This window comes from Cryphonectria parasitica, assembly GCF_011745365.1.
Source record: "Cryphonectria parasitica EP155 unplaced genomic scaffold M406scaffold_1, whole genome shotgun sequence".
Classification (NCBI taxonomy): Eukaryota; Fungi; Ascomycota; class Sordariomycetes; order Diaporthales; family Cryphonectriaceae; genus Cryphonectria; species Cryphonectria parasitica.
Genome location: NW_024468909.1, coordinates 3,159,962 through 3,185,705, shown reverse-complemented (window position 1 = coordinate 3,185,705; position 25,744 = coordinate 3,159,962). Strand labels below are relative to the sequence as shown.

Genomic DNA, 25,744 nt, shown 5'->3' with positions numbered 1-25,744 from the left:
GCAGCAACCGACAAGTCGCCTGAATCTTCTCTTCTTTCTCTCTGTCTCAATCTTTCTTTTTCTGACTCTTCTACGCTCTCTTATATCTTCTTTGAGATATTTTTTTGGACCTATCTTCTCACATACTCACACACACCCACCCACACGCAAACTCTATGCACTGCGCGGCCTTATCCGGTCCGCGCCCGCTGTACCAGCCTCTTGGACCACCCACACCAGAGTCGACACCATCCGACTTTGGCCCCTCGAGCAGCAGCCACCACCCTTCTCCAATCAACACCACCTTCACCACCAGAATCACCACCATGGACGAGCTTGTGTCGCACCATGGGCAGCCTCAGCCCCAGCATCACCACCCACACCCACAGCCTCTGCCGTCCCCCTCAACACCATCAGGCAATGTGCTCACCCCGACCTGGCGGGGCATGGTCATGTCCACCATCGACGCGCTCAAGGTTGTCGAGGCCTGTCTCACAGGCACTCTCATGCACACCGCCCGTCGGCCACACGACAGAGAACGAGAACATCTCATCCGCAGCGGCAACGTGTTCGTCTATGAGGAGTCCTCCTCCGGCATCAAGCGCTGGACTGACGGACAGAATTGGAGCCCCAGCAGGATCCTGGGCAACTATCTGATCTACCGAGAGCTCGACAAGAGCTTCCCCTCTGGTGATAAGAAGAGGGCTATCAAGCGGAAGAGAGAGGGCAAGCCCGATCTCCAGCAGAGCGGCCACCCCACCACCACCACTACCAACAGCACCACGCCTGATGCGCCGACTTCTCTTAACGACGAGCGGGAGAGGGCGCTCCTGGGCTCCCTCGTCGACTCGTACCCTTTTAAGGAGGGTGGGCTAATCAAGAAGACCATCAGCATCAAGTGGAACAACGTTATGCACCACCTTGTCAGCTACTACTCCCTCGAGGACGCGAGGAACCATAGGCTCCCCTTCCCCAGTGATGACCCGAAGCTCGTGCACATAAGACCTCGACCCGAGCTCATACAGCTCCAGGACTTCCGCGTCCCCATCGAGCAAGAAGACCCCCGCTTCCTGGACGACCGAGCCCTACTCCTTGGAATGATCCCCCCTGCCCCCTACGCCCAGACGCCGACGCTGGAGCGGACATCCTCCCTACCACAGATACCACAGATGGCCAACAGCATCATGTCGGCAAATCCATATGGCACAAATCAGTTCCACATGGGCGTCCCAGTCCATAGTTCCATGGACCCCGGGCTGCAGATGGGCGGAAGCCACTATGGGGCCCCACCCACCAGCAACACCTTTGTTCCTTGGGAGCAGCAGCAGCAGCAACAGCAGCAGCATCACCAACCCCAACACCACCAACACCACCAACAGCAGCAGCAGCAGCAGCAGCAGCAGCGACGAGTGCCCTCCTTACAGCTACATACCTTTGGACACAACATGTCTCATATGATAGACAGCGCCGGCCCCAGCAGCACCAGCAGCAGCAGCAAGAGAAGACGCTCAGATGCCTACGAGACAGCGACACCCGACGGACACGATTATTACTCTCCCATGACCGACCCAGCGCGGGCAGGACACCACTACTTTGTAGGCGCGACGACACCCTCCTCCTATGCGATGGCTCCCCTCCACGCCACAGCGGAAACCGCCGAGTACAAACCTGCAGGGGCCACCCCAATGGGGGGCCCGTCCTCCTCCTCCTCCATGTCCACCTCCGCAGCTACGTGCGAGCTGCCTGCCAACTCGACACACCTGGCATATGCTCCCGCCCAGATGACCTCCTCCATGGACTTCCCGCCGATGACCACGCCCGCGCACCCTCCAGTGAGTATGCCCGGCGTACAGACCCCAACGGAACCATCCTTCGCTGACTTCCGCACCGTCTATGAATGCCAGCACGATCGGTGGGCCGGCCCGGGGCGATCAGTTCTTCGCGTCCTTTAGCGCATCACCCTGGGGGGGCAGCGGCGGCGGCGACGACACCACCTCCTACTTGTCGGGACCGGGACGATCCACGAACGGTTGGCACAGCGCGACGGGTCACGGCGGTCACCAGTAAATGTATTACCATACGGAAGAGAGGAGGGAACGAGGGAAGCCTTTTATTTTTCTTCTTCTTTCTTAAAATGGGCGTGACAGCCCTTCTTTTTGTTTTCTGCCCCTCGAAAGGGTTACACGCAAATCATTGGGTCACGGCACGACGACATCAACCCATGAGAGGGAACTTTTTTGTTTTATTGTTTGGCTTATGGAATCCTTGAGAGAAAAATTTTCTTCTTCTCGCAGGCGCACGAGATGTTTTGAGATCGATGATACCACTCCCGTAACGCCGGTGTTTTCTACGAAAGGCCGCAACGAGTCATCGACGGGCAACCTACTTTCTTTCTTGGGATGGATATTTGGGAGTCTATTTTGGGAAGACGGCGTGGTGAGAAAAGGCCATCGTCATTCATTCTGATACTAGTGTTTTGCCGCAAACCCCCCCAAGAATAAACCCAAAAAAGAAAAGGAAAACCCCACCTGGAAAAAAAAAAATTTCCATTTTGTATTGGAAAGGGTGTGGAGGATCTGGGCTTTTTTTCTTTTTCTTTTCTTTGGTCGTGGTTGAAGGGGGGGGGGGGGTTGGATTTGAAAGGATAAGCAAAGTTGAAAATTAACAGGGTGCGGTGGTGAGCTTTTCCCTACTTCTAGTCGGATCTTGTGTGCGCAAGGAGGGATTGGGGGGGAGGGAGGGGAAGGAGAATTGCTTACTATCATCACCATCTTCAAGTTTGTTCATTCCACTGGCACGCTTCATGTGTAAGTAGTTTATATTCTTTGTTTTATTACTGCCGTTGTGGGGTTTTAGCACTGAACTACGGATCCTGTTTCTTCCTGCTGCTTTACTTGTCTATAGACAGAGCGATTTGTTTCAGCATTTTTAGGATATTACTAGTACACTTTGTTTTCTTTAGAAGAGATCATCCTCACGGACCAGGAAAGCGGTGTTTTGTCTTAGGAGAAGAGAGCGGGGGAGGTTGGTGTTGGGGGTCAGATGAGGGAGGGGAGAGGGGAGGAGGGGGCTGGCGGTGTGGTGGGAAGCTGGAGGGAGAGTCGGAACAAAAATTTGTCATTTTTGCCCAAATGTACAGTAACCAGCGTGCGTGTTCATTATCATCCATCCATCCATCCATCCATCCATCTGAAGCGCCGGGGGCATTCGCTATGATCAATCATACTACACACACAAGGTCCACAGCTCGTATTCGTGCGGTGAAAGGTGTTTATCAGTTTAGTATGATTGATTGATTTTTTTTTATGTACACAATGCCGCCAAAGAAAGAGAGAAAGAAAAAACAAATAAAAATGTATATCCGACGGTTATATATCCTCCCTTAGATACGAAATGAAAGAAACAACCAAACAAGCAAACAAACATGCGCAAAATCATTAATGTTTTCAGCTATACTGTTACTCTACTGTACGGCTAGTATACCATTGTACATACATGTACACACCTACACCCCCCCATCCATAATACGCCAAGCACATAGTCAATTAATGGAAAAGTCAGGCCAGCAGGAGACATCAAAATGCGTTGGTGGTCTCGCTACCAAACTTTATCGTGTGTTTCGGGATGGAGGAGATGGGGGCGGGGGGCTTCTTGTGTGGGTGTGGGCTAATTAGGGAACATTTTTTCTTCTTCTCCTCCTCCTCCTCTCTCTCTCTCTCTCTCTCTCTCTCTCTAATCGATTTTTATTTTAATTCCTTCTTTTTCTCGCACCAGCTTTTTGCTCGACCGGGTTGGTTGAGACACCCAGACGAACAGGTCCTGGGTCCCCTCCCTTCCCCCCCTTGCCTAGTGTTGTTGCTTTGAGCGGGCTGGGCTGGGCATATCCGCTGCTTTCTTTTCTTTTCTTTTTTTCGTTCATGTGGACATGGGGACTTCATCAGATCAATTTCCAGGCGATCCCGTTTGGTGTTGCACCAGAGGGACATCTTATGTATGTATATTATCTATCAAAGATACAACATATAATACCTACATGTATATTTATATGTATACATAATTCGTGTGTGCATTGTTTCAATAAAGTTACATGATTGCCTGCCTGCCCTTTTCTCTCCTTTCGAAATATGGAGAGGCGAGGTAGACGCCAACTCTCACTTATCTTGTCGTATTCTCTGTTGTTGATGTTTGTGGTGGTGGTTGTGGGCATGCATGCGGCACACACGTCCAGCCGTCTTCACAGGCCCTATCTTTGAGGAACGTGGGGGTCCCCTGACGAGACGGGTTGGATTCATACACACAAGAGCAAACAAAAGTACTTACATGAGTTGGTATAATATTTGAAAATTTGTGATCATCTTCGCTGGTGGCCAGACCCCTTTGTTAGAGCGATAAAAAGGCTATCTGAGCACGGATGTCATGAACGGAAATGCAATCGGGAGAGAGGAAAAGGAAGAGAAATGATTACAGGCCCCTCCTTCTCTAAGTAAGTTAGGGGCCTTCTCTAAGTAACTCAGAAGGGGGGGGGGTTTACGCCTTGCATACCCGGCGCCGCTACGGATACTGCAGTGAGGAGTCGCCAGGGACGTATTCCGACTGGTGCAGGAGCTCAGTGCCGAGCATGTGCCATGGGATGGGGGTGGCGGGAAAAGGCTACTACCATTCTTTCCCTCCCTCTTGTCTTCTTTCTATCGTCTTCGGCTTCGACGGGGAAAAGATCCGCCTTCGAATGGTGACATCTTTTGCTGCTTGACGTGGGAAAGGCGTCTGCTGCCCAACGGTTGCGCTCAGATACCCAGACGCCCCACCTCCCCTTTGTTCTCAGACCTCCAGAAGTAGGAGGAGGAGATGCCAATCTGGAAATCTTTTCCCTTTGCACAACGAAACCGGATGAGGGAGTGTTCATCAGAGGAAGCAGAAGAGTGGACTCTTTTGTTGGTCAACACCGCAAGCCCGTCGCCAAAGAGGTAGAGAGGGACCGTTTCATCGTGCCACGGCCGGTTCTAAGAACCATACTATAGTAGCTCGCTCGTTCCGAGGGCCTGGCCGCCGGTCATCTCTCTCAACCCCCAAAATCAGGCCACTTTCCAGGGTCATACGCCCTGCGCGCTACTCGGCAGGTCCAAGAGCCAACGGGGGTTCGAGGTTTAGGAGTGGTTGCATTCGGATCTTTACCTGGGATGGCCCTGGACTCCTGCGCTAGGTAGAAGGGTACCAAGTAATTCTTGGCGGCCGCTTGTTGTAGGCCAAATCTTGGGACGGGGCCGCGCTGGGCCTACTCAACGGCCGAATGTTGCCTCACAAGGAGATATCCTTGAATAACCTAAGCGAGAAAATGCGTGTTCACAATTTCACAGAGCCCATGGGTCAGGGAAATCTCGATATGTCGAGGGGGATGTGGTTCCCGTCTCCATTTCCTATAGACTACCGTTCTTTTTAGCTCCCGCACCACTGTACGATAACTGGGGGGAAGAGGGGTTCGGTATTCCAAAGGCAACCCATGCGAGCAAAGGTGAAGCAAGTAAATCTGCTAGTGCCTGTGTGATGTTTTGGAGATGATTTGGGGGGAGGCCCACCTGTGCACAACAATCATCAACCACAATGTGTCTGCCAAGATGCTCGAGGAGGGATTGGGATGGAGCGGCACAAGATCCGTGCTCTCAGCTACCTGCCATCGTACAAAAGCAGCCGGCATTTCCTCAAGAGGAATCGCCATGCGAACGCGCGCAGTAGCGTCTGGCGATGACGCTAAGGCATGGGCGCTCCTACTACCGTACCACAGTAGGGTATGGAAAGATGCTGGGCCGGGCTGCTAGCCCCAATGCTCGGCTGGCTTAGGTCGCTCTGGCGCTGCTGCAGCTTTTGGGTCCTGGTAGATCTGGTGGTTACGCGGTAGCATCCACCACAGCCATCAAGCTCCCACTAGCCCTCTGTTGAGAATGGTAGCTGGGGGCGGGGATCGATCAGGTTTTCGACACGACCGCGGTGAACCCAAACATGCAGGGCAGGGCTGATCCACCTTTCGGCCCGGCGGCGCACCTGGCTGATCGGCGGCTCAATTGTGGCACGGACATGTCGTTGCCTGGCTATTATCACGACCTCATTTCTCATGCATGGTCGCTAGCCTTTGAGATGATGTTGCCCTGGGCGAGGCACGATTGCCGCTGTCGTAATTGTGGTGATGAGTGAGGTTTCATGACGATGGGGTGATGACGATATATTGACGAGGCGTCCTTGACTGAACAGATGGTGAATGGACACTCTGTGGATACACAGATTGATACCATGGCATAATTAATTCGGTATAATATGACCCGATTAGAGTGCCAAGGTCGGGGGAAGAGGGAAGCGTCTAGACAACAGGAACGAGGGTGAACCCTTCCAAGGAGCAGGAGGCGAGGGGCCGGCAGAGGCTGGTAGCGCAGGAGCTTGATTTCGTTGCTGGTGGGTCGATTCGGGTGAGCAGGGGAGAAAGAAGGCATGCCCTGGGGGGAGGGGGGTTCTCTCTTCCTCAGGGGTTTGACGACGATGAGTTTGATAATTAGGCGAAGAAAAGTTGAAAGAATATGGTGGATATGGAACATGGAATGTGTAAGTTGAGGTAAGGAGCGTTTTGGTGATACTGCTGCAAAAGGATGCGAGGAAGGGACAGGACCGTATTGAGCTGACTGGGGTGTGACTACTCTGTACTGCCTAGTAGGAAGTAGTCACGGTAGTACGAACATGGTTGCTACGAACATACAACTACCACGCACTACCCTACTTCCATACTAGTACTATCATACTACATAGTACATAGTACCAAATGTGGTTAGTACGTACACCTTAGTAGAATATGCAAAAGCAGGGATGTCTCGGACCACGATGCGGCTCTGGCGGAGAACCACATCTCCCTGGCTCACGGTACGCAGAACCACAGTACTCCAGTACCCCGCGATCCGTACCGATGCAGCTCTGTATCTTGTCACTACATGCACGATATGGGGTACATGCAACAAGCTGTTCAAAAGTGGGGTTTTCAGGGCCCACCTCGATCTCTTAGCCTGCCGACCCGGTTTTGTTTTTTTTCCCACCCAGGCCAAGGTTCGCAGCATTGCACAGGATGAGGTAAGTTTTGGAGGTGGTGAGGGGAGACCAGCGACGTCCAACAAAAACGAATCGATATGACAAGACACCTCATCGCTGCTACCACACCACCATCAACACCACCACAACCTCAACCATACATTGCAACCCCTGGCCCCCTCACCTTGCAGAACCTTGTTTCTTTCTGGTGTTCTACACCCTGGGGCCTGAGCTGTCGGCATTTTAACTTCGGCAGGGAAGAGCTTCCTACACACTGGGCGAATCAGAGAAGTTTGTGGACCGCACCTCGAAACAGCACAACACAACCCATACGCACGCTGTGTGTGTGCATGTGTGTGTGCTGACGTATTGCTGCCGGCTCAACTCGAAACGAACAGAGCATCCTTTGCTGGTTAACCCCCCCCCCCCCATCCAAGACACCTGACAGGCGGCACCAACTACCACCACCACCACTCATCACCACCGCTCCTACAGCACCATCACGTGTTGGCTACTCGCTGCTGTGTTACATAAACGTGAACTTCATGACATACGGATCGCGAGGACAGGGTTACAGCAAAATCTCCTGAACGCAACGCAACGGTGGTACTGGGCTTGTCCCTGCTGGCGGAAGCATCAGGACACGGGAAGTTACGCCCGACATCTTGGTGGCAGGCCCTGCGGCTCAAGCTCGGCTCAGCTCAGCTCAGGACTTTTACCCACTGGCAGAGTTTCCTCTCCCTGTTTCGACCGTCCTGCAGCTGCAAGTCGAACCCCTGGCGCGGGATATCTTGAGGTTATTTAGACTTTGTGGACCCTGAGCATATCAGCCCCCTCCCCCTTTCCCCCAGCAGCTCAAGCATTACGGAGACAACGTCCCCAGCTCGAGGATGCAATAGCGCAACAAACTTTCCGCACCATCTGTATCCACCTCACCTCTATTCGTCCTGCCCCCTTTCTTGGGCAGGTGGCCACCTTCTCCCCCCCCCCCCCTTCCTCCGTGTTGTGACCATCTTCTGGAACAGATACGTCGTCTCACCAATGTCACTTGCTTTCACATGTCGCAGGGCTTGTCCTGTGGGAAGTGCCCTCCGATCGCCTCTGTTTATCACGTCTCCGCTAGGCCTGAGGTCGGACGGCCCTCGGGCTGCGCTCAAGCTGACAACGATGAACGCACGCAAGTGGATGTGCTTTGCGTCATGCAGAGCCGTCGGTGTCCGGCTCTCCCCCACAGAGCCTAGGCAGGTCCGCGCCTTCTTTTCCGTGACCTCACCGCGGCGGAAAGAAGGTGAGCGGAAGGAGGAACAGGAGTAAGTCGCCCACATCCCGAGCTTATTGTTGCCTGGAAGAAATTACGAGTCCCCAGTGGGTCTTCCAGACGTGTGACAATTGCCATCTTCTTGTGCAGTTGTGCTCTCATGTCTCACATCTCTTCTTTCGGCCGGTTCACTAACCCCTTCTACTACTAGTCTGTCGTCAGCAATACAAACCCCGACCAAGCGGCTGTCGAATGCATTGCGAAGGGCCCTCCCTGTTTCTACCCATGAGAACATCTACACTGTACCCAACCTACTGACCGCATCCCGGATCATAGCCGCTCCTTTCATTGGCTATTGTATTCTGAATGATCATCACGCTTGGGCCTTGGGCTTGTTTGCCTATGCGGGCATTACTGATCTCCTCGACGGCTGGATAGCACGGAAATGGAACCTGGGCACGGTCGTTGGAACGGTGATCGACCCGATGGCTGACAAGGCTCTCATGATGGTCTTGACCGTGGCCTTGGCCATGAAGGGCACACTACCTCGTGAGTTACGACTGCAGTCCTTGAAGAGAGGAGGGGGGGGGGGTCCGAGTCGTTCCAGGAGCTATCAGGTCGCACAGGCTAACGAGATGTCGCCTCAACAGTTTGGCTAGCCGTCATTATCATTGGTCGGGACGTCGCCCTGGGAATTGCGGCCATCTATTACAGGTGGATCTCGCTGCCACCGCCCAAGACCTTCATGAGGTACTGGGACTTCTCGCTGCCGTCTGCAGAGGTCCACCCTACGACCATCAGCAAGTACAACACGTTCTTGCAGCTTGCTCTGATGGGTTGTACGACGCTGTCACCATTACTACCCATCATGGGGGGCACGCCCTTGACATTGATGCAGTAAGTGACCTCCAGCCCGGGCGGACTGATTCCCGTGCGTTAAACTTTGGGGCGGGGGGTCTGAGCCCTTGGCCAGAGGGCGTGCGTCTTGCCCCTGCATGATATGGCGCATCTCGAGGAGCTCATCTAGTCGGCTGCCGCATGTCGATGGGCAAGTTCCTCTCCGGAGAAGTATGATCCTAACCGATCGAGGGATTGCCTGTACCACTTGACATGTATCGGCACTTCCCAAGACATTACCGCTGCAGGAGATGCATTGTGATTGTCACGAAATGGGGTTGGAGGTCTGCTTTCCGACGAGAATCATCTGGAGTACTGACCGTTGTCTTCATTGTTTAGGTACACCGTGGCAGTGACGACGATCTGGAGCGGTGCAAGCTACATTTACAGCAAGGACGCTGTCAAGATCCTCTCGCAAAAGGATACCAAGGAGCGGGAAACCCAAGAGAAGTCAGATAGATGACCTACAGCCCAAATCGATGAGCTGCCGCTACTCCTGCCCATCAAGAGCTGAATGAGAATCCGGTGTCTTGGTGTGATAGACATCTACAACGTAGGGGTTGTAGGAGTGGCCAAGACGTGTGCGCTATGCAGAAGTCGCCTGATATCCTGCTGCGTACAGTATAATAAAGAGGACTGTAGACGGTAGAAACATGTCACAGTCGGGAGTCATTGTCCCCCGCAGGGTTCATCGAGGGAAAAATATACGCCGTAGGAAAGGATCGGATCTCGACTTGTGAGGATATCTCGTTAAGAAAAAGTATCTCAAGTATGGCCGTGTCACATATCTTGATCATATGCCATAGACAATCCCCAAAATATCTTGTGCAAACCATGTCCTTGAGACCTCACAGAGCGCTTTCCCATCGGAAAACGGTTGTTACAGACTTATGTGCATGATCAGCAGCTAGAGAGACGTCTTTGAGAGACAAGGGGTAGCGAAGCAACTCTCCCCCTCCCCCCTTGTTCTCTCCCCTCCCCCGTGGTCTAGGAAATCTCGCCTATCCCGATGATATCCTATTCTATCCTGTAAGGTTTTGGCTTTTGCCGTGACCTCCAATAAGCTAACAACAGGAAAGAAACGTCACTTCATCCCAAAAAAAAAAAAAAAAACAACCAAAAAAAACCAAAACCAAAGAACACCCTTGGGCTCTCAGACTCGCCCAAGTTCTTAACCTTTTGTGCAGCCATCCCGCTTGTTCTAGCCGGCCGAGGAAAAGATCCGAAAGAAGAAGGAGGAAGGAGTAGAAGAAGTCGGGTTGCTGTGCATCACAAACTTTGCAGGATGGCCGTTTCTCTCTTTCAACTTTTCCTTTGGTGTTATTTTGTCGTTGCAGTGGGCGTTGGCTGTACAACATCATGACATTCCGGAATCGGAAATACTTGGACTCCTCTCTGCTCCCCCTCCTCTCCTCCCTTTACGCACGAGCCTAGTGGTGTTTTTTTTTTTTGGGTACCACTTTTTGAAACGGCCTTGCAGAAGAAAAGATAATACAACATGTAACACGCATGTATAATTCCGTGTTTTCCTTTCGTTTATTTGGGAGGGTGGGTATCATTAGCTATTTGTCATGCTCTCAAGGTTGCAATTCTGCAACCCTCGCCTTGGCGTCCAAGGTCTCCTGGTCCTCGTCGGCAGTGCCCAGGGGTTCTGCGTGCCCGGTGACCACGTCACTCCTGCTGCTATTGGTGGCGATGGTGCTACCACCACCGCCAGGCCTCCGGACGTAAGCCAGCAGCCGAAGGCACCCGGCGGGGGTGATGCCCTCTAACCGCCTGGCCTGGGCCAGGGTCTCAGGCTGTGTCGCTTGCAGGATATTCTTCTCCACGATGCTCAGGCCAAAGACGCCCTGGTAGTCGAGGTCCGTGGGCAGGCGCAGCTGCTCGTCCCGCCTGAGGCGATCCTGGTCACGCTGCTGGTTCGTAACGTAGGGGGCGTAGGCGGCCTCGATCTCGACCCTGGTGCGGATGCGCTGTGAGAAGGAGGCGGCGGCGGCGTCGGAGACGATGCCTGAGCGGGTGAGGGTGTCGATGTTCACGCCGGCGAGGCGCAGGATGTCCATACCGTCGCGGCGGACGGTGTCCTCCTTGACACGGAAGCCGGCCCGCGCCCAGTGCGGCGAGGGGAGATTTTGGGCCCGCAGGAGGGCCTCCAGCTCGGCCATGGCGGCCTGTTCCTGCTGGAAGGAGGCCCAGCGCTTGTCGCCGACCACACCCCAGGCGTGGCCCTTGCGGGTGAGTCGCGAGTCGGCGTTGTCGGCGCGCGTGGACAGGCGGTACTCGCTCCGGCTCGTGAACATGCGGTAGGGTTCTGAGACGCCCTTGGTGACGAGGTCGTCGATCATGACGCCTATGTACCCGTCGCTGCGGCTGAGGGTGATGGGCGTGCGATTCTGCGCGGCACGCCCGGCGTTGATGCCCGCGATAATGCCCTGTCCTGCGGCCTCCTCGTAACCTGTGGTTCCGTTGATCTGGCCCGCCAGCCAGAGGCCCCTGATGGCCTTGGTCTCGAGTGTCGACCGCAGGCTGCGCGGGTCCACATAGTCGTACTCGACGCCGTAGCCGGCCTGGAGCATCTTGACGTCCTCGAGGCCTGGGATCGTCCGGAGGAGCTGCTCCTGGGCGTCGGCGGGGATGGTCATGGACAGGCCGTTGGGGTAGATGACGTCGCTGTCGAAACCCTCGGGCTCGAGCCAGACAATGTGTCTGTTCTTGTGACCGAAGCGGATGACCTTGGACTCGAGCGAGGGGCAGTATCTGGGGCCCTTGACTGTCTCGCGGATGTGGATCGTCTTGTCGAGGTTGGCGCGGACGACGTCGTGGGTGGCCTCGTTGGTATAGGTCGCGTGGCAGAGGAGTTGCTCCCGCACGGAGACCACATCGTTCATGTAGCTAAAGGGCATGGGCGGGTCGTCGCCCTCCTGTGCTTCGAGCTCGTCAAAGTTGATCGTCTTCCTGTCGAGCCTTGGTGGTGTGCCCGTCTTTAACCTTCCCATCTGGAACCCTGCGTCCCATAATGACTTGCTCAGGCCAAATGTGGCAGGCTCGCCCAGGCGACCCGAAGAGTAGACCTGCAAGCCAACATGGATCTCCCCGCCCAGGAACGTCCCCGTTGTGATAATGACATGTTTTGTCCGTATCACCTCTCCAGACTCGAGCCTCAGGCCTGTGATCTGCCGTCTAGCTGCCCCCCCTTCCTCGTCGTTGTACTCCTCTGCGGGAACGTCTTCCACCACAATATCCAGGGCACGCCCCTCAACAACCTCGAGGCCTGGGCAATTGTTGGTGAGCTCCTCCCGCATATACTGTTTATACAGACCACGGTCGATCTGCGCGCGAGGCCCCCACACGGCAGGGCCCTTCTTTCGGTTGAGCACCTTGAACTGCACGGCCGCCCGGTCGATAACACGGCCCGCCAGCCCATCCAGGGCGTCGATCTCGCGCAGGATAATGCCCTTTCCGATGCCGCCGAAGCTCGGATTGCACGAGCACACGCCCAGATTGTCGAGACTGGGCGTCACGAGGGCTGTGCGAGCGCCTGCGCGGGCTGCTGCTGCGGAGGCTTCGGAACCGGCGTGGCCACCGCCTATCACGACGACGTCGAAGTGACTGTGAAGGAGACTGGGTGTGTGAAGAAGATGATGTGTCAGTCACAGCAATCATCAGAAAACGGGTGTTTATTCTTTGGGGATGAGAGGGTGCATAGAGACTTACCTCGAGTCCTCCGCAACAGTGGCAAAGGTCCTTGCCCTCTGGCTGGGTGTTGATCGTGCTACCAGCAGAATTGTCGGCCGCCTGAGCAAGTTGGCTGGCCTACTCAGGCCTCGCGGCTGCCATGCCTTCTTCATCTTGGGCAGTAGGGCGGCATTGATGCGTCAGTCTTGTCGTCGTCGTGAGGGCATCTTCAAAATGTCATTGACTAGGAAGGGTAAAAAAAGAAAAGACAGGGACGCTTATCGATAAGCACAACAGTACAGGCAGGTACCATCTACGGATGTACATAGTACTGTATCAATTAATGAGCTACCAAAATCTGGGGCTTTTTTATTTGATTTCAATGCATTCTGAAACATCAGTCATTGTCACCAGAATATTCCGCGCGTGCATTCTTCTTCTTCTCCTTATTTGATACAGGAGTTTTTCAAGAATCGCAGTTTCTGGATGACTTTGAAAATGTGAGTCTCAACTTCATCTCTCAATTACACGAAGTCCGCACGGCATGTTGGAATTACGACACCGACACGCCCACGCTCTGGAGTCCTAGTATCTTGAGCATGTGAATGTGGATACACCTTGAGTGAGATCACACCCTGCTCCCCTCCCCTGCATTGACAAGTGAATGACGCTCTCGAGATCACATTGTGAGCTTTTATGCAAAGTACACGAGATGACATAGCAGGCGCAGGGAACAAGGAGAGGGGTGGACGGATGAAGAGGTTGCCCATGGCTGCTGAGTTCCCTGCTCCTCCTCATCTGGACGGAACGCCTGATCACACAATCTGCCGAGACGTTACAGCGCCGGCCGATGCATGAACTCTAGCTGGGCGATCCGAGGAGTGGTCCGAGAAATCGTACGATCCTCGAGTCTTGGGGTGGTGAGAGGCGATGGCCTGGCTGTTGTAACCTGTCGCTCCTGCTGCTCTTCTCTGTAGACACCCCCCCCCGGGCGGCCCTCCTTGTGACCATGTGTCCCGAGATCATTCTCTTGCTCAAGATCATGCAGGGTATATTATGGTATTTGAATTTTGCCGAAGTTTATGGTGTCCGATCGCCGTTCCGAGAGTCTAAATTCGCTGATCGTTAGAGCTGAGGACCTCTCGCCCTTCCGATTGCGATGCTTAAGCTTTCTGTCTCGGTGGATTCTTCCGGTTCCTCCCGTTTTAGATGGTTTCCAACCATCAGCACCCCTTGCCCTTGGACAGATGAAACTTCTCAACTGCCATTGCGGGACGATGCTACCAGCAGACACCCACCGCCATAGTACCCCCTTCACCTCCGCCCCAGCTCTTTGCGCAGCCGTCCTGCCGCCGTCGTTAGTGGAGGCTCTGGCCATGAGGATACGGCGTCGTCTACCTCTTCCAAGAAGGTGGCGGCGTTGTGCACCGTCGTGCCGCCCAGGACCAATCGGACTCCTGGCGTGGAGGCGTTGATAGTTGCGATCGTCCGTGCCTCCTCGTAGGTCGCGCCTCCAATGATGAAGACGGCAATATCCTGCGGCTTGTCCCTCGTAGTCCCTCCTCCCTCGACGAAGGGGTACTGCTGCTCTCTGAGCTTGCCCTTGATGAGATTCTGGAGCGTCGTCTCGAGGAGGGGCGAGTGCTGCGTGTAGACGTTCTCCACACCTTTGAGCCCTTTAAACCTGCTCCCCGCCCCCGAAAAGATGCCGGCGGACTCAAAGAGATCCGTGATCCCGCCGGCCGCCTGTGACTGCTGCAGTGATGAGTGGTATGCGAGCAGCTTTACCACGAGGTCTGCCTTCCTAGCCGGCACTCCGCCCACCGTTGACAGGAGGTCAACGAGCATGGGCACTGAGTTCGAAGGGTGCTTCTGATGCCGGAGCGCATAGAGAGCAACCAGGACCACCTTGTTGTCCGCTGATACGGATGGTGACTGGATCAATTGCTGCACGTTCTGTTCAGAGGGTCAACCCGTCAGTATACACACTTGCCATTTATCTTGCAAGATGCGCGAGAGGGAAGGAGGAGCTGTCTTGTCATGAGTCCTGATTGCTCACCTTCAGATCTGCTGCATGGTTGTCGTTGCAGGCGAGACTCTGTTCCAGCTCGCTCACCTCGAGCAGATTCTCGGCACCCACCCTCCTGCTGAGCTCAGACACCAGGGCGACGTGCTTGCTCACGTTGCCCGACAGCTTCCGGAACTCTGGATACTCCTCTATGAAGCGCTTCATGTCCGTGATAGACTCGATATTGGCGTTGTTCTTGGTCTTTGATTGGTACTGCTCGACGTAGTCCTTGATGTTCCCGCCTAGGTCGCCAAAGTTGAGGTACATGTTCTTTTTGAAGAAGGGGTCCTGGTCCTGCGACAGGACAATCTCCTTCAGCTCCGGTCGAATGTCTGGCACGTCGCTCAGGTCGACCCTGCCGTTGTCTATCCCAAGGAGGTGGTGTACCATGGCCTGGTACGTCCATTGCGTCAGGAGCGGCGTGATAGGGTCATCTCTCCGGTCCAAAATTAGCAATATCGGTGGAGTGTCGACCTTTCTGAAGTCGAAGAGCTGGTCCTCCTGGTTAATGTGATAGCGCACCTCGGTCGCCAGCTTCTTGGCCAGGAGGCTGTTCTTCTCGTACCGGATGAGCGGCCTCTTCTTCAGCTCCAGGAGGACGGCGATCAGGCCCTCGGTCGTCCGCGCCAGGCTGTCTGTGTTCCACATATCAGGACTCGTGCTCCATATCCGGTGCATCGGCGGGCGGACATCGATGGAGAATAGGTCTGGGTTGATGACGACGAAGTCGGCAAAGTGCTCCTGGACCAGCTTGACCACCTCGTGGTCATCCGCCTCGGCCAGGCGCTCCAGCGCTGACTTCTTGATGACATTGCTGAAGTAGAGGTGATATTCCCCGTATTTGGGCTCCCGCAGCTCGTCCAGGAGAAACTGTATCGAGTCCGAGGACGGTCGGACGAAGCATATGCACCTGAGATGTCGCATCTTTTCCCTGCTTGCGTTCTCCAGCCGGTCGATGAGATACACCTCGTGGTTCAGGAGCGAAGACTGCGTGATGGCCGTCGAGACGACCGATACTGTGTCTTTATCCAGCAGCAGGATCTTCATCTTGGAGGATGGCGCACCACCAGCGCCGTCACCGGCCGAGACCATCTTGGCGACGGACCCGGCCACCGCCTGTACCACATCCATTGCGAAAAAGGAGAGTCAGGGGTTGACTTTCAAAAGGCAGATGACGTCGCCGATTTTTTTTATTAAAAAAAAAAGGGCAGCTGCAACCTGAAGCCTTCCTTTTCCTAAGCTTCAGAGGTCCCAGAATTGTCTGTTAAGGAGTCGATGTTGATGTCGATGGCGTGTGGTGAATTGGACAGTTGGCAGGTTGTGCTTGGAAGGTGAGCTGACAATGGTTCTGTCGTCTAGGACTCCTTCTATCTTCTTCTTCTTCTTCTTCTTTCTGTGTGTTATCCCTGGAGTGAGATAGCTATTGGCTTGGTAGGCTCAAGACACACTATTATCGGTGCACCTGGTTGTCCTGTTTGTTGTGGTTGTGAGATGGTGCAGTTGGTTTAAGACACATGAGGCTCCCCAATGATGCCTGCACATGCATCCACTCCCGGCCGGCACAGTACATACTGTACATAGTGATTACTACTACTGGCCAGCGCTATAAGCTACACGACCACTCCCTAGTTCCCCTGCTATAAGTAGATATCAGCACCCCTGCCGGACCCCACACTGGCGGTGGGAAGAGCTCACTAGGGCCTGATCACTGCTTTGTCCCTTCTGACCTCATCGCTAAAGGAAAAACCACTCCTCATCGTCGACATGGAACAGCAGCCAAACAAGGGCTGTTCCCGAACAACCCTTTCTCTCAACTCTCCTCAGCATGGCACAAGATGTGTGTCCAGCTAGGCCTGAGCCTACGTAAGTGTTTCTGCCCTTTATAGTGACAATAGGCCACAGGGGGAAAAGAAAGAAAAAAGTAGATTGCGCCTGCTAACCCAACAGAAGCAGGTTCTCCTTCACACAAGGCTTCATCCTCGGTCAGATCTCCGTCGTCCTCCTCATCGCTGCCTTCATAAAGTTCTTCATATTCGGCGACCCCCCTTCCTCTGAGGTGACAGCCTCCATACGAGCGACCGAAAGAAGATCGAGGACACTTGCGCACAAGAAGTCCCTCCTCAGCCTCAGGACGAGTGGACGCCCTCCTAGCAGCCAACACCAGCATCAACAACAGCAGCAGCACCAGCACCAGCAGACGCCCGCCCTCAACAGGAAGAAGTCCAGCATCCTCCGCTCCGGGCCTCCAACCCTGACCATCGGCTCCATACTACACAAAACATACTACAAGGTCGACAGCCACCAGCCAGAGAGCCTCGACTGGTTCAATGTGCTCGTAGCGCAGACCATTGCGCAGTTCCGCAGCGATGCACAGCACGACGACGCCATTCTCGGGTCTTTGACCAAGGCACTCAATAGTCCCTCCCGACCCGACTTCCTCGACGAGATCCGTGTCACCGAGCTGAATCTGGGCGAGGAGTTCCCCATCTTCAGCAATTGCCGCATCATCCCCGTCGATGAGGATGGCCTGGCCCTCCCGCCGGGCAGGCCCTTCGACGCCAACATGGCCATGCGTGAGGGCTGCCGCCTGCAGGCCCGCATGGACGTCGACCTAAGCGACATGATCACCCTGGCCCTCGAAACCAAGATGCTGCTCAACTACCCCAAGAAGCTCTCCGCTGTCCTTCCTGTCGCCCTGTCCGTGTCCGTAGTCCGCTTCAGCGGCACCTTGTCCATCTCCTTCATCCCCAGCAACCCCTCGCAGGATACTCCCACCATGATGACATTCAGCTTCCTGGACGACTACCGCCTCGACTTCTCCCTGCGGAGCCTCCTCGGCAGCCGCTCGCGCCTGCAGGACGTCCCGAAGATCGCCCAGCTGGTCGAGAGCCGCCTGCACAAGTGGTTCGACGAAAGGGCGGTCGAGCCGCGCTTCCAGGAGATTGCCCTGCCAAGCCTGTGGCCGCGGAAGCGGAACACCCGCGGCGGGGACGACTTCATCGCTGAGGCGGAGAAGTCACTCGGCAAGGCAAAAGGTGCCGAGATCAGCCGGGACCTGAGGGAGGAGGCAAGGTATCAGGTCGAGGCCGAGGAGGATGCCCGCGCTGACCGTGTCGATCGGGCAGACCGGGCAGACAGGACCTCGGAATCCCTGAGGTATCGACGGCGGCCAAGGGTGCAGGACGTCTTTGCTGTGTCTGGGGCCATGCCTGGTTCCATGCCGGGCGTGAACGTTGACATGGGTTGATAAAATATCCTGCGGAGTCTGGCGTACACTCAAGCTCTACTCCTCGGAATAGTAACTTGGAGGACCACCGCCGAAAGAGGCAGACGAGCCAGATGCATGGTCCCCGAGAGCGCCCTGGCGCTCAACATTGCTACTAGATCAAATTGCCGCCCTTACACGTTGCCTAAAGAAGGAGGTGCATCTAAAGTTGCATTTTGACCGGCAGCGAAAGAAGGAGTTGCTGTTGACTGAGGCGGTCAGGTCCTAGAGCAGTATGGCGAAGACGCTAGATAGAAAGCTCCACAGCCCTGTGCTTGAACCCTATACTTATCTCTGAGTACTGTTCGAGAATACACCAAGAGAAAGACCATAGGACGGGACCAAAACCAAGGGCGAGGAAAGACTGGGAAATTTAGAGCGAGGTGCGAAGTAGGCGAGGGGCTCTGGCACTGGTGATTCCAAGCCAAGATGGCTGGCTGTACACATACAGAAACTACACCACGGTGGAAGATAGCAGATTAAGGAACATCACGATGTCGAGTGCGGTCTCATCACGCTTTACCCTCTGGAGAAGAACATATTTTAGACGAAATTTCCAACACTATCTCATGGAATATGAGGATGTTGCTGAGGAGGTCTACATCCATGAGCCAATTGCATGTTCCCCAATTGCAAATTGCGTACAAAACTTGTGTCATTGTATTTCCACGTAAAATGAATAGCCCATGTGTCTTCTTTTGTTTTACATCAAGCCGTTGTTCAGGTAAGACTTGCTTTATTATAGGCAGGGAACTAATAAACATCAGGAGAAAAGGCATCTGCCTCTTTCTCTCTCTCTTTCTCGCTCTCACCACCAATAATAATAATAATAATAATAATAAAACTAAAAATAAATAAGAATCAAGAAGCCATGTTCGCAGGCAGAGAGACGGAAGATCACCAAGACCTTTTTATCCTCCTTCTCCATCCCTCGGTCGCCGCAGTTCTCCACAGGAAAAAAAAAAAAGAAAAAAAAAAAAGTCATGGCCAAGAGTCCAAAAAGTCAGCCAATCCTCCCTGCGTTCCCTTTTTCACCACTCCACCGTGACCAGCGCATTCGCACTCTCCGTCAGCGTCCACAGCGAATTATACCACGCCACGGCACCGGCCACAAGCAAGACGTAATAAATCACGGTCCAGCTCCGCCCCGTCTCGACCACCTCCCCCGACGACGACGGCCCGTCCTCCGCCCGAGCAGTCACGCGGCCCCAGACCCGCGGCAGGCCCATGCAGTTACACAAGACGTGCACGGCGAACACGGCTAGAAGACTGCCGGTGCGCAGGTACACAAAGGTCGCGTAGGCGCCGAAGAGGGTGGTGTAGCCCAGCTGGAAGGCGGAGCGGAGCACGGCGGCGGAGAAGGGCACGGCGGGGTGGGTGACCCTGAACTCGTACAGGTGGTGGACGTGGGCGAGGCCAAAGACTAAGGGGGAAAGGAAGATGGTTTTGGCGAGGGATGTGCGGGCTAGGAGGAGGAGAGGGACGGCGGCGGAGCGGAAGAGGAGTTCTTCAGTCAGGGGGCCCTTTATTTATTTGGAACAGGAATTTTGTTAGTCTCTCTTTCTCCGTCGTTGTGTGTGTGTGTGTGTGAATGAATGAGTGAGTGTGAGTGAGTGTGAGTGAGTGTGTGAGTTGAAACATCACACGAGAGAATAAGAAAGAAGAAGGAAAAAGAAAAAGGAACAAAAATACTAACCATCACATAATTCCTCCAAGCAGTCCACTCCTCCAGGACCATCTTCATGGGCTCCAGAGTAACCCACGACCGCCAGCCCCCCTCCACAACCAGCGCCTCGAACAGCGGGCCCGCGAACAGCAGCGCTGTCAAGAGGAGAGCCCTGAAGCTCTCGACGACCCCGACGGGCCAGTAGCCCATCGCGTGGAGCGCCTGGGCGTTCTCATACTTTCCCGTGACGACGAGCACGCCCAGCGTGCACAGCGAGGTCAGCGCGCAGGTGAGGCTGACGGCGGTGATGCGCGCGCGGATCACCGAGGGCGCGTCCCTGCTCAGCCGGGCCGAGGGGCGCGTCCTGGGCGAGAGGTAGAAGGGGATGACGTAAAGAAGCGTGTAGAGGACCTGGAGGTTTTATATGTCAGTGAGTGAGATGAGTAAAGAGAGAGGGAAAAAAAAAAAAAAAAAAAAAGAAGACATAGAGCCAAGGGAGAGGGAAGGGATGTGGGAATTTACAAGCAGGCCTATTGCTGTTGAGGTGGTGATGGGTGGTGGTGTCTCGGCTGTACGGTTCAAAACTTCAGTTCATGGCTTTTCAAAATACGAGGTTTGAAAGGTGTTGGGGGGACTCACGTTTCTTCTTGTGCAGAAGCTCCGTCAAGTACTTGGTGATGGCAGGCATTTTTGGGCAGTTGAGAGAGAGAGGGAGTGAGGGAGGGAGGAGGAGGATTTCGTTTTCTTGGCCCTGTCTGTCGCCTAATCTTTTCAATTCCGTCCGCCCTCTCAAGTTTGTCGCAAAGTTGTTGATGGTGACCAAGGGGCACTTTTTCCAACACCTCTCTGTAGGTCCTCTGACTAGAGGGTCAGTTATCTGTAGATCGTCAAGACTGTGTGTGTGGTCTATGAATTTGAGGAAAATGAGTTAAACAATTCGCCCAACAGAAAGACAAGTGGTTGTGAAGTTGTCTAACCGCGTGTCCACGCACCCCCTTGCGTGCCAGAATGGTTAAGAGGTGACAGGGGGGCCGAGAAGCCATTGTGCAGGGGCTTAAACAATACATACTAAGGACTGTAGTAGCGGTACTATGGTATAAAGGTGGTGGTGCTTAGCAGCTACAGCCCCCCTGCCGTGGACCCATCAACTGGAACTTTTGGGTCTGGCCACTTTTACACCTCCCTTCCTTCAACCACGACAACATCCTAGCGAAAGGACGAGTTCGTCTGATTGCAACATCCAATCCGTTTCGTGAATTTCTACACGCATTTCTTCTCATTATACACATACATTGTCTCATCAAGCCCTGAACCAAAACCTGCTTCCCAACCAACCGTTAATCTTGAAGCAATGCACGAGACGCTATGGTATTCCCGACTCCTCCAGCAATGAAGGCCCCGCCGTCCACTGTCGTCCTTATTGGAGAACCCAAAAGGCCGATGCCGATTGGGCCAACGTCTGCATACATACATACACATATATATACATACATCATATGCACTGAGACGGCAGGGAGAGATTACACCTCCTCGCCAGCAACAGCCTCGTATGCACCCCTCCGGTCACTGCCCCGACCGGTCATCTGCATGAGACTCGGGGTCTCGTACATCTCGGTATAGTTGACCACATGGCCGTCGAGCATCGCGGTGCCGTTCTCCCGCTGCTTGAACATGGGCGCAGAGTCGCACCAGAAATCCTTGCAGTTCGTAATACACCCTTTGCTGTAGGGGTTCTTCGCCTTCTTTCTCCTGGTGTTGCCGCCTGCGGCAGCGCCACGACCCGTCGCCGTCTCCACAAATGCGTCGACACCAAGCAGCTTGGTCATCAACTTGAGCAAGCCGCCGCCGCCGCCGCCATGCTTGTGGCCATGCCCTCCATGTGCAGCGCTGGCATCTGGTTCGGCTGACGATCCGGACGGGGGCAGGCTTCCAGAGTCCAGAGGCGCGCCGGTCGAGGTGAAAGCGGAGGTGAGAGAGCTTGTAGCGGCCGCGTTCACACCAAACATGTTCTCGTACGTCGTCATGGCTTTTGCGACCTGGACGAACTGTACAAAAAGCAGCATGCCGACCCAGGTCAGCTGCAGGTTCGCCCATATAGTGACGAGCAGGGTGAAGGTGTCAGCGTTGACGATCTGACAGATACCAGGCCCAAATATGCTGCATTCCTTGGATGCAGTGGGAATGATGGCGGTATAGTAGTTGTATACGACAAGATCCAGGCTCAAGATCCCCAGTGTAAGGTTGATGAGGTAGAGGAAGAAATGTCTGTGATTGTTGACACCGACGCAGTTGTACACCCATGGGCAGTGACTACAAGCCGCCAGTCAGTCAGGTGCCCTCGAATATGAGCACACTCGTTGGAGGCTACTTACTGGTCATGCCGTGCAACGCAGCGCTGGCATCTCCGGCAGTGCTTGCTTCTCAGAGGCGTCCGAATCATGCACTGGACGCAGAAGTTGGCCTCATCATACTTCCAAAGGCTGATCAGCTCATCGATGACAATCTTTTGCTCTGCAATGCCGTTCATCTTGGGTACAAAGCCGGGATCATAGACCATGCACAGGTAGTAAAACCAAGTACACATGCCAAAGAATATCGCGAAGCACAGATTCGCGAATAATTGCCGGTGTTCGGCGTCTGCACAAGTCAGACATGTGTTCTTGTAGCCCGCGGAGATATGGAGGCCGACTTACCAGCTCGGAATGTTGTGCTCGGCAGGACCGCAAAGAACCACGTCACACCAACCAGAAACAAAGATGCTGAGAAAATCCCCGCCATCCAAGGCTTTATATGCAGGTCAGCAAGAAAGATCATCGGGTATTGCAAAGGACGGGCGTACGTACCGTCCGCGTTAATTGCCTCATATCAGCTGGCGCATACGTGAGAACGTGCTTCGCAACGGATTGCAGTCCATACGCCACAGCCAGTGCAAGGGGCAAACCAAAGATGGGCGGGAATTTGGATAGGATCCATATCACGGTCCAGAGAATCGACAGGGGCCACAAGAAGGTGAATTTGGTAACGAACTCCTTCTTGTTCTTGAGGAGATAACTGGCTCCCGGGAAGGTCGGCGTGATGGCATGCCCATCCTCATCGTAGCCGCTCTCGGTGAGCGCCTTGCGCCATGCCGGAAGTGTGTTGAGCTCCTGGGCTGTGATGGCGGGCGTCTTGCCGGTATTTGTCTTGGCAAAGCGATCCGCGCCGTACTCGATGAGCTTCTGGACACAGCCCGGGCTGCCCTTGACCAACGCCCAATGCAATGCCGTGAAGCCCTGCTCGTCCGTCGCGTGGACATTGGCACCCCATCTTAGGTACAGGTCGACGCAGGCCGGAAAACCCTTATACGCGGCCCACATGAGTCCGGTGTGGCCGAAGCTGTCGAGGACGTCCACGGGGATGCCGGTATGAAGCAATAGCGTCAGCAGGAGCACATTGCCGTTGAATGTACTTGTGTGCAGCGTGTTGTATCCTTGCGCGTCTGTAATCAGAGGGTCGGCGCCATGCTGGAGGAGCAGGTGGACAGTGTAGTAGTGGCATCGCTGGGCTGCCCACTGCAGCGCTGTGGCCACCGACTCTCCTCCCTTCTTGTTGATCTCGGCACCCTTCTCGATCAGGAACTTGCACATGGCGTACTGGTTGTTGATCGCGGCCCACTGCAGGATTTAAAAAAAAAAAAAAATGTCAGCACAGTCCAGCTTCACCGGTGACGAAACGTGGGTACGGGCTAGACGTACGTGTAATGCAGTGATGCCCTCGTCGTCGCAGTATGTCGCATCATACTCTTTGGTCTCGAACAGCTTCTCCATTGCCGCGATATCTCCTATCCTGGCCATGTGCATTATGTCCAACTGCGGCTCGGCGCCGTTGGCGTTGCCATTTCCAAGAGACCCCATTTCCACGTCCGAGTTGACTTGGGGTTCTGTCTTGGTGCCCTTTGCGGAGGGCTGTATGGGGGCGCCCGAGCCCGGTCCCTCCTTGCTCGCCATGCCTGACAGATGTGTTGATCGACCTCAAATCGTTTTCTTGGGGGGGTCGTTATGGGGCGGAGAAGTAGTACGTTGGAATTGCTCGAGAGCGGTTCGAAGCCTGGGAGTCGCGATGTCGAGGTTTGAACTGACGTAGGCGCCTTCACAAGCTAGTCATTTATACACACAAGAAAGAAGACAATGACCTGTGGCATGCCAGCAGAAATGGAGAATCGAAGTCTGAGGTTGTCGAAGGACACTGAGAATTGAGAAACAGGTGGCATAAGAGAGCTGAATCCAACAGGTGTAGCGACAAAACCGGTGAACCAGACACTTCGCCCGTAGGAACCGTTGGTAGGAGGCAAGCAGCACAGCCATGATGATTTTAGGTCTCATCTGCAGCGCTTGCCTGACGTGCTGACCAGGGGTGCCTGGGGGAACCCTGTCCTGTTGGGGTCTAGTTGGCTCAACGTAGGAGCTGCACCCGCTGGATTGTCTCCGGTTCTGGCGCCCGCCTTCTGGAAGCTTGATACAAACCTTGAATGAGCTACCGTGGTAATTGGCAGCACACCCCTGCCTGCCGCACTGTTGTGTGCCCTGCTGTATTTTCTTCTTCTTCTTCTTCTGTCAACCAGTTGCAGCTGCAGGCCCGCTTTTCTTGGCCATCTCCATCGACGTCGGACGCGGTCCACTGTCAAGAAACCTCCCGAGGAGACACAAACGTACGAGCCTCAGGTCACCCCACGAGGCCACGGCCGTACGACATAGGAAACTCCCTCTTCTCTACCTTGAGTTCTCCTCCTCATTAATCTTGTCCATTCCCTCTTCCGCTGCCGCGTTGTTCGTCAAGTAGCCGGGGACGAGAGAGACAAGAAGAATCGAGGGGAAGAGAGAATAAGAGAGGGCAAGACAAAAAGGGCAGTTCGATCCACGAGGACACATCTCAGCACGTCAAGTCGGCGCAAACCAAGAGCAGAGTCGCTCGTCTTCGAAACCATGGACCACTTCAAGAACTTTGTCGAGGTCATTATGACCCCCTCAGCGCCCGTCTTCATCATCGGCGGGCTGATCGTGCTCCTGATGCCGCTCCTGATGCACTACTGGTTCACCCAAGCTGCCACCTACACCGTCCTCCCGTCGATCCTGCTCGTGGGCCCCAGCGGCGCCGGCAAGACGACTCTCCACACCCTCCTCGAGCGCCGCGCCTCCCCCTCTGAGACGCACACCTCGCAGACGTGGTCCTCGACGGAACTCGCAATTGACGAGAGCCGCACCTCTTCGTACCGCGACGACCTCGACGCCACGGGTGCCACCGCCGTCAGGTTCCTGATGGTTGACACCCCCGGGCACGGCAAGCTGCGGCACTACGCCTTTGGGCGGCTCACCCCCGAGGGGACGCTGTCCACCAAGCTCAAGGCCGTGGTGTTCGTAGTCGACGCGGCCGCCCTCTCGGAGCCCAATATCCTGGCCGACACCGCGGCCTACCTGTACGACGTCCTCCTCCGGCTACAGAAGCGCATGGGGTCCACCAAGACGAGCAAGGCGCCCTATACCATCCCGGTGCTGGTCGCGGCCAACAAGACGGACCTGTTCACGGCGCTGCCGGCCAAGCTCGTCAAGACCAACCTCGAGAAGGAGCTGGGCCGGATAAGGAAGACGAGGAGCAAGGGCTTGCTGGACTCGGGCGTGGGCGCTGACGACCTCGGTGGTGGGGCAGATGAGGCTGACGACTGGCTGGGCGAGTATGGCAGTGACGAGTTCAAGTTTGAACAGATGAGAGAGTTTGATATCGATGTGGATGTGGAGGGCGGTGCTGTCCTGGGAGACAAGCCGAATGTGGATAGGTGGTGGGCTTGGATTGGGAACAAACTATAAAATTTGGGTCTCTCAGACCAATGACAGCCATGGG

At 54.8% G+C, this 25,744-nt stretch overlaps 8 protein-coding genes across 8 annotated transcripts; 4 read left to right on the top strand and 4 right to left on the bottom strand.

Annotated features, from left to right (window-relative positions):
• Window positions 1-305: 305 nt before the first annotated feature.
• M406DRAFT_248636 (uncharacterized protein) lies at window positions 306-956 on the top strand (the record flags this gene model as incomplete). The annotated part of the gene is made up of 1 exon (XM_040916547.1): window positions 306-956. A coding segment is annotated over one exon (651 nt), but the record flags the coding sequence as incomplete, so codon positions are not given.
• Window positions 957-8,502: 7,546 nt separating this feature from the next.
• M406DRAFT_245160 (uncharacterized protein) lies at window positions 8,503-9,659 on the top strand (the record flags this gene model as incomplete). The annotated part of the gene is made up of 3 exons (XM_040916310.1): window positions 8,503-8,848; window positions 8,950-9,196; window positions 9,536-9,659. Coding segments are annotated over 3 exons (717 nt in total), but the record flags the coding sequence as incomplete, so codon positions are not given.
• A 330-nt stretch (window positions 9,660-9,989) lies between these two features.
• On the bottom strand, window positions 9,990-13,044 carry M406DRAFT_336003 (glucose-inhibited division protein A subfamily; the record flags this gene model as incomplete). The annotated part of the gene is made up of 3 exons (XM_040921093.1): window positions 9,990-10,018; window positions 10,902-12,817; window positions 12,911-13,044. The coding sequence occupies 3 exons, from the start codon at window positions 13,042-13,044 to the stop codon at window positions 9,990-9,992; spliced, it is 2,079 nt and encodes a 692-aa protein (XP_040781263.1).
• Window positions 13,045-13,397: 353 nt separating this feature from the next.
• M406DRAFT_284923 (uncharacterized protein) lies at window positions 13,398-16,099 on the bottom strand. The gene is made up of 2 exons (XM_040918595.1): window positions 14,931-16,099; window positions 13,398-14,827 (listed from the first exon to the last, which is right to left on the bottom strand). The coding sequence occupies exons 1-2, from the start codon at window positions 16,068-16,070 to the stop codon at window positions 14,186-14,188; spliced, it is 1,782 nt and encodes a 593-aa protein (XP_040781262.1). The 5' UTR covers window positions 16,071-16,099; the 3' UTR covers window positions 13,398-14,185.
• A 665-nt stretch (window positions 16,100-16,764) lies between these two features.
• Window positions 16,765-18,186, top strand: M406DRAFT_248448 (uncharacterized protein; the record flags this gene model as incomplete). The annotated part of the gene is made up of 3 exons (XM_040916530.1): window positions 16,765-16,802; window positions 16,893-18,011; window positions 18,078-18,186. 3 exons carry the CDS (start codon window positions 16,765-16,767, stop codon window positions 18,184-18,186), a joined length of 1,266 nt encoding a protein of 421 aa, XP_040781261.1.
• Window positions 18,187-19,235: 1,049 nt separating this feature from the next.
• M406DRAFT_245340 (Abi-domain-containing protein) lies at window positions 19,236-20,437 on the bottom strand (the record flags this gene model as incomplete). Its single annotated transcript, XM_040916322.1, has 3 exons — window positions 19,236-19,727; window positions 19,901-20,281; window positions 20,393-20,437. Coding segments are annotated over 3 exons (918 nt in total), but the record flags the coding sequence as incomplete, so codon positions are not given.
• An 811-nt stretch (window positions 20,438-21,248) lies between these two features.
• On the bottom strand, window positions 21,249-22,424 carry M406DRAFT_320317 (zf-DHHC-domain-containing protein). Its single transcript, XM_040919369.1, has 2 exons — window positions 22,243-22,424; window positions 21,249-22,180 (listed from the first exon to the last, which is right to left on the bottom strand). Exons 1-2 carry the CDS (start codon window positions 22,395-22,397, stop codon window positions 21,391-21,393), a joined length of 945 nt encoding a protein of 314 aa, XP_040781259.1. The 5' UTR covers window positions 22,398-22,424; the 3' UTR covers window positions 21,249-21,390.
• A 2,440-nt stretch (window positions 22,425-24,864) lies between these two features.
• M406DRAFT_33519 (uncharacterized protein) lies at window positions 24,865-25,710 on the top strand (the record flags this gene model as incomplete). Its single annotated transcript, XM_040921002.1, has 1 exon — window positions 24,865-25,710. One exon carries the CDS (start codon window positions 24,865-24,867, stop codon window positions 25,708-25,710), a length of 846 nt encoding a protein of 281 aa, XP_040781258.1.
• Window positions 25,711-25,744: the final 34 nt, after the last annotated feature.

Coding starts and splice junctions, on each gene's coding strand:
- M406DRAFT_284923 (XM_040918595.1), bottom strand. CDS start 16,070: ATGGATGTGGTACAGGCGGTGGCCGGGTCCGTCGCCAAGATGGTCTCG. Junction 14,828..14,930: donor ACCATGCAGCAGATCTGAAG/GTGAGCAATCAG, acceptor CCCTCTGAACAG/AACGTGCAGCAATTGATCCA.
- M406DRAFT_320317 (XM_040919369.1), bottom strand. CDS start 22,397: ATGAACGGCATTGCAGAGCAAAAGATTGTCATCGATGAGCTGATCAGC. Junction 22,181..22,242: donor TGCGTTGCACGGCATGACCA/GTAAGTAGCCTC, acceptor GGCGGCTTGTAG/TCACTGCCCATGGGTGTACA.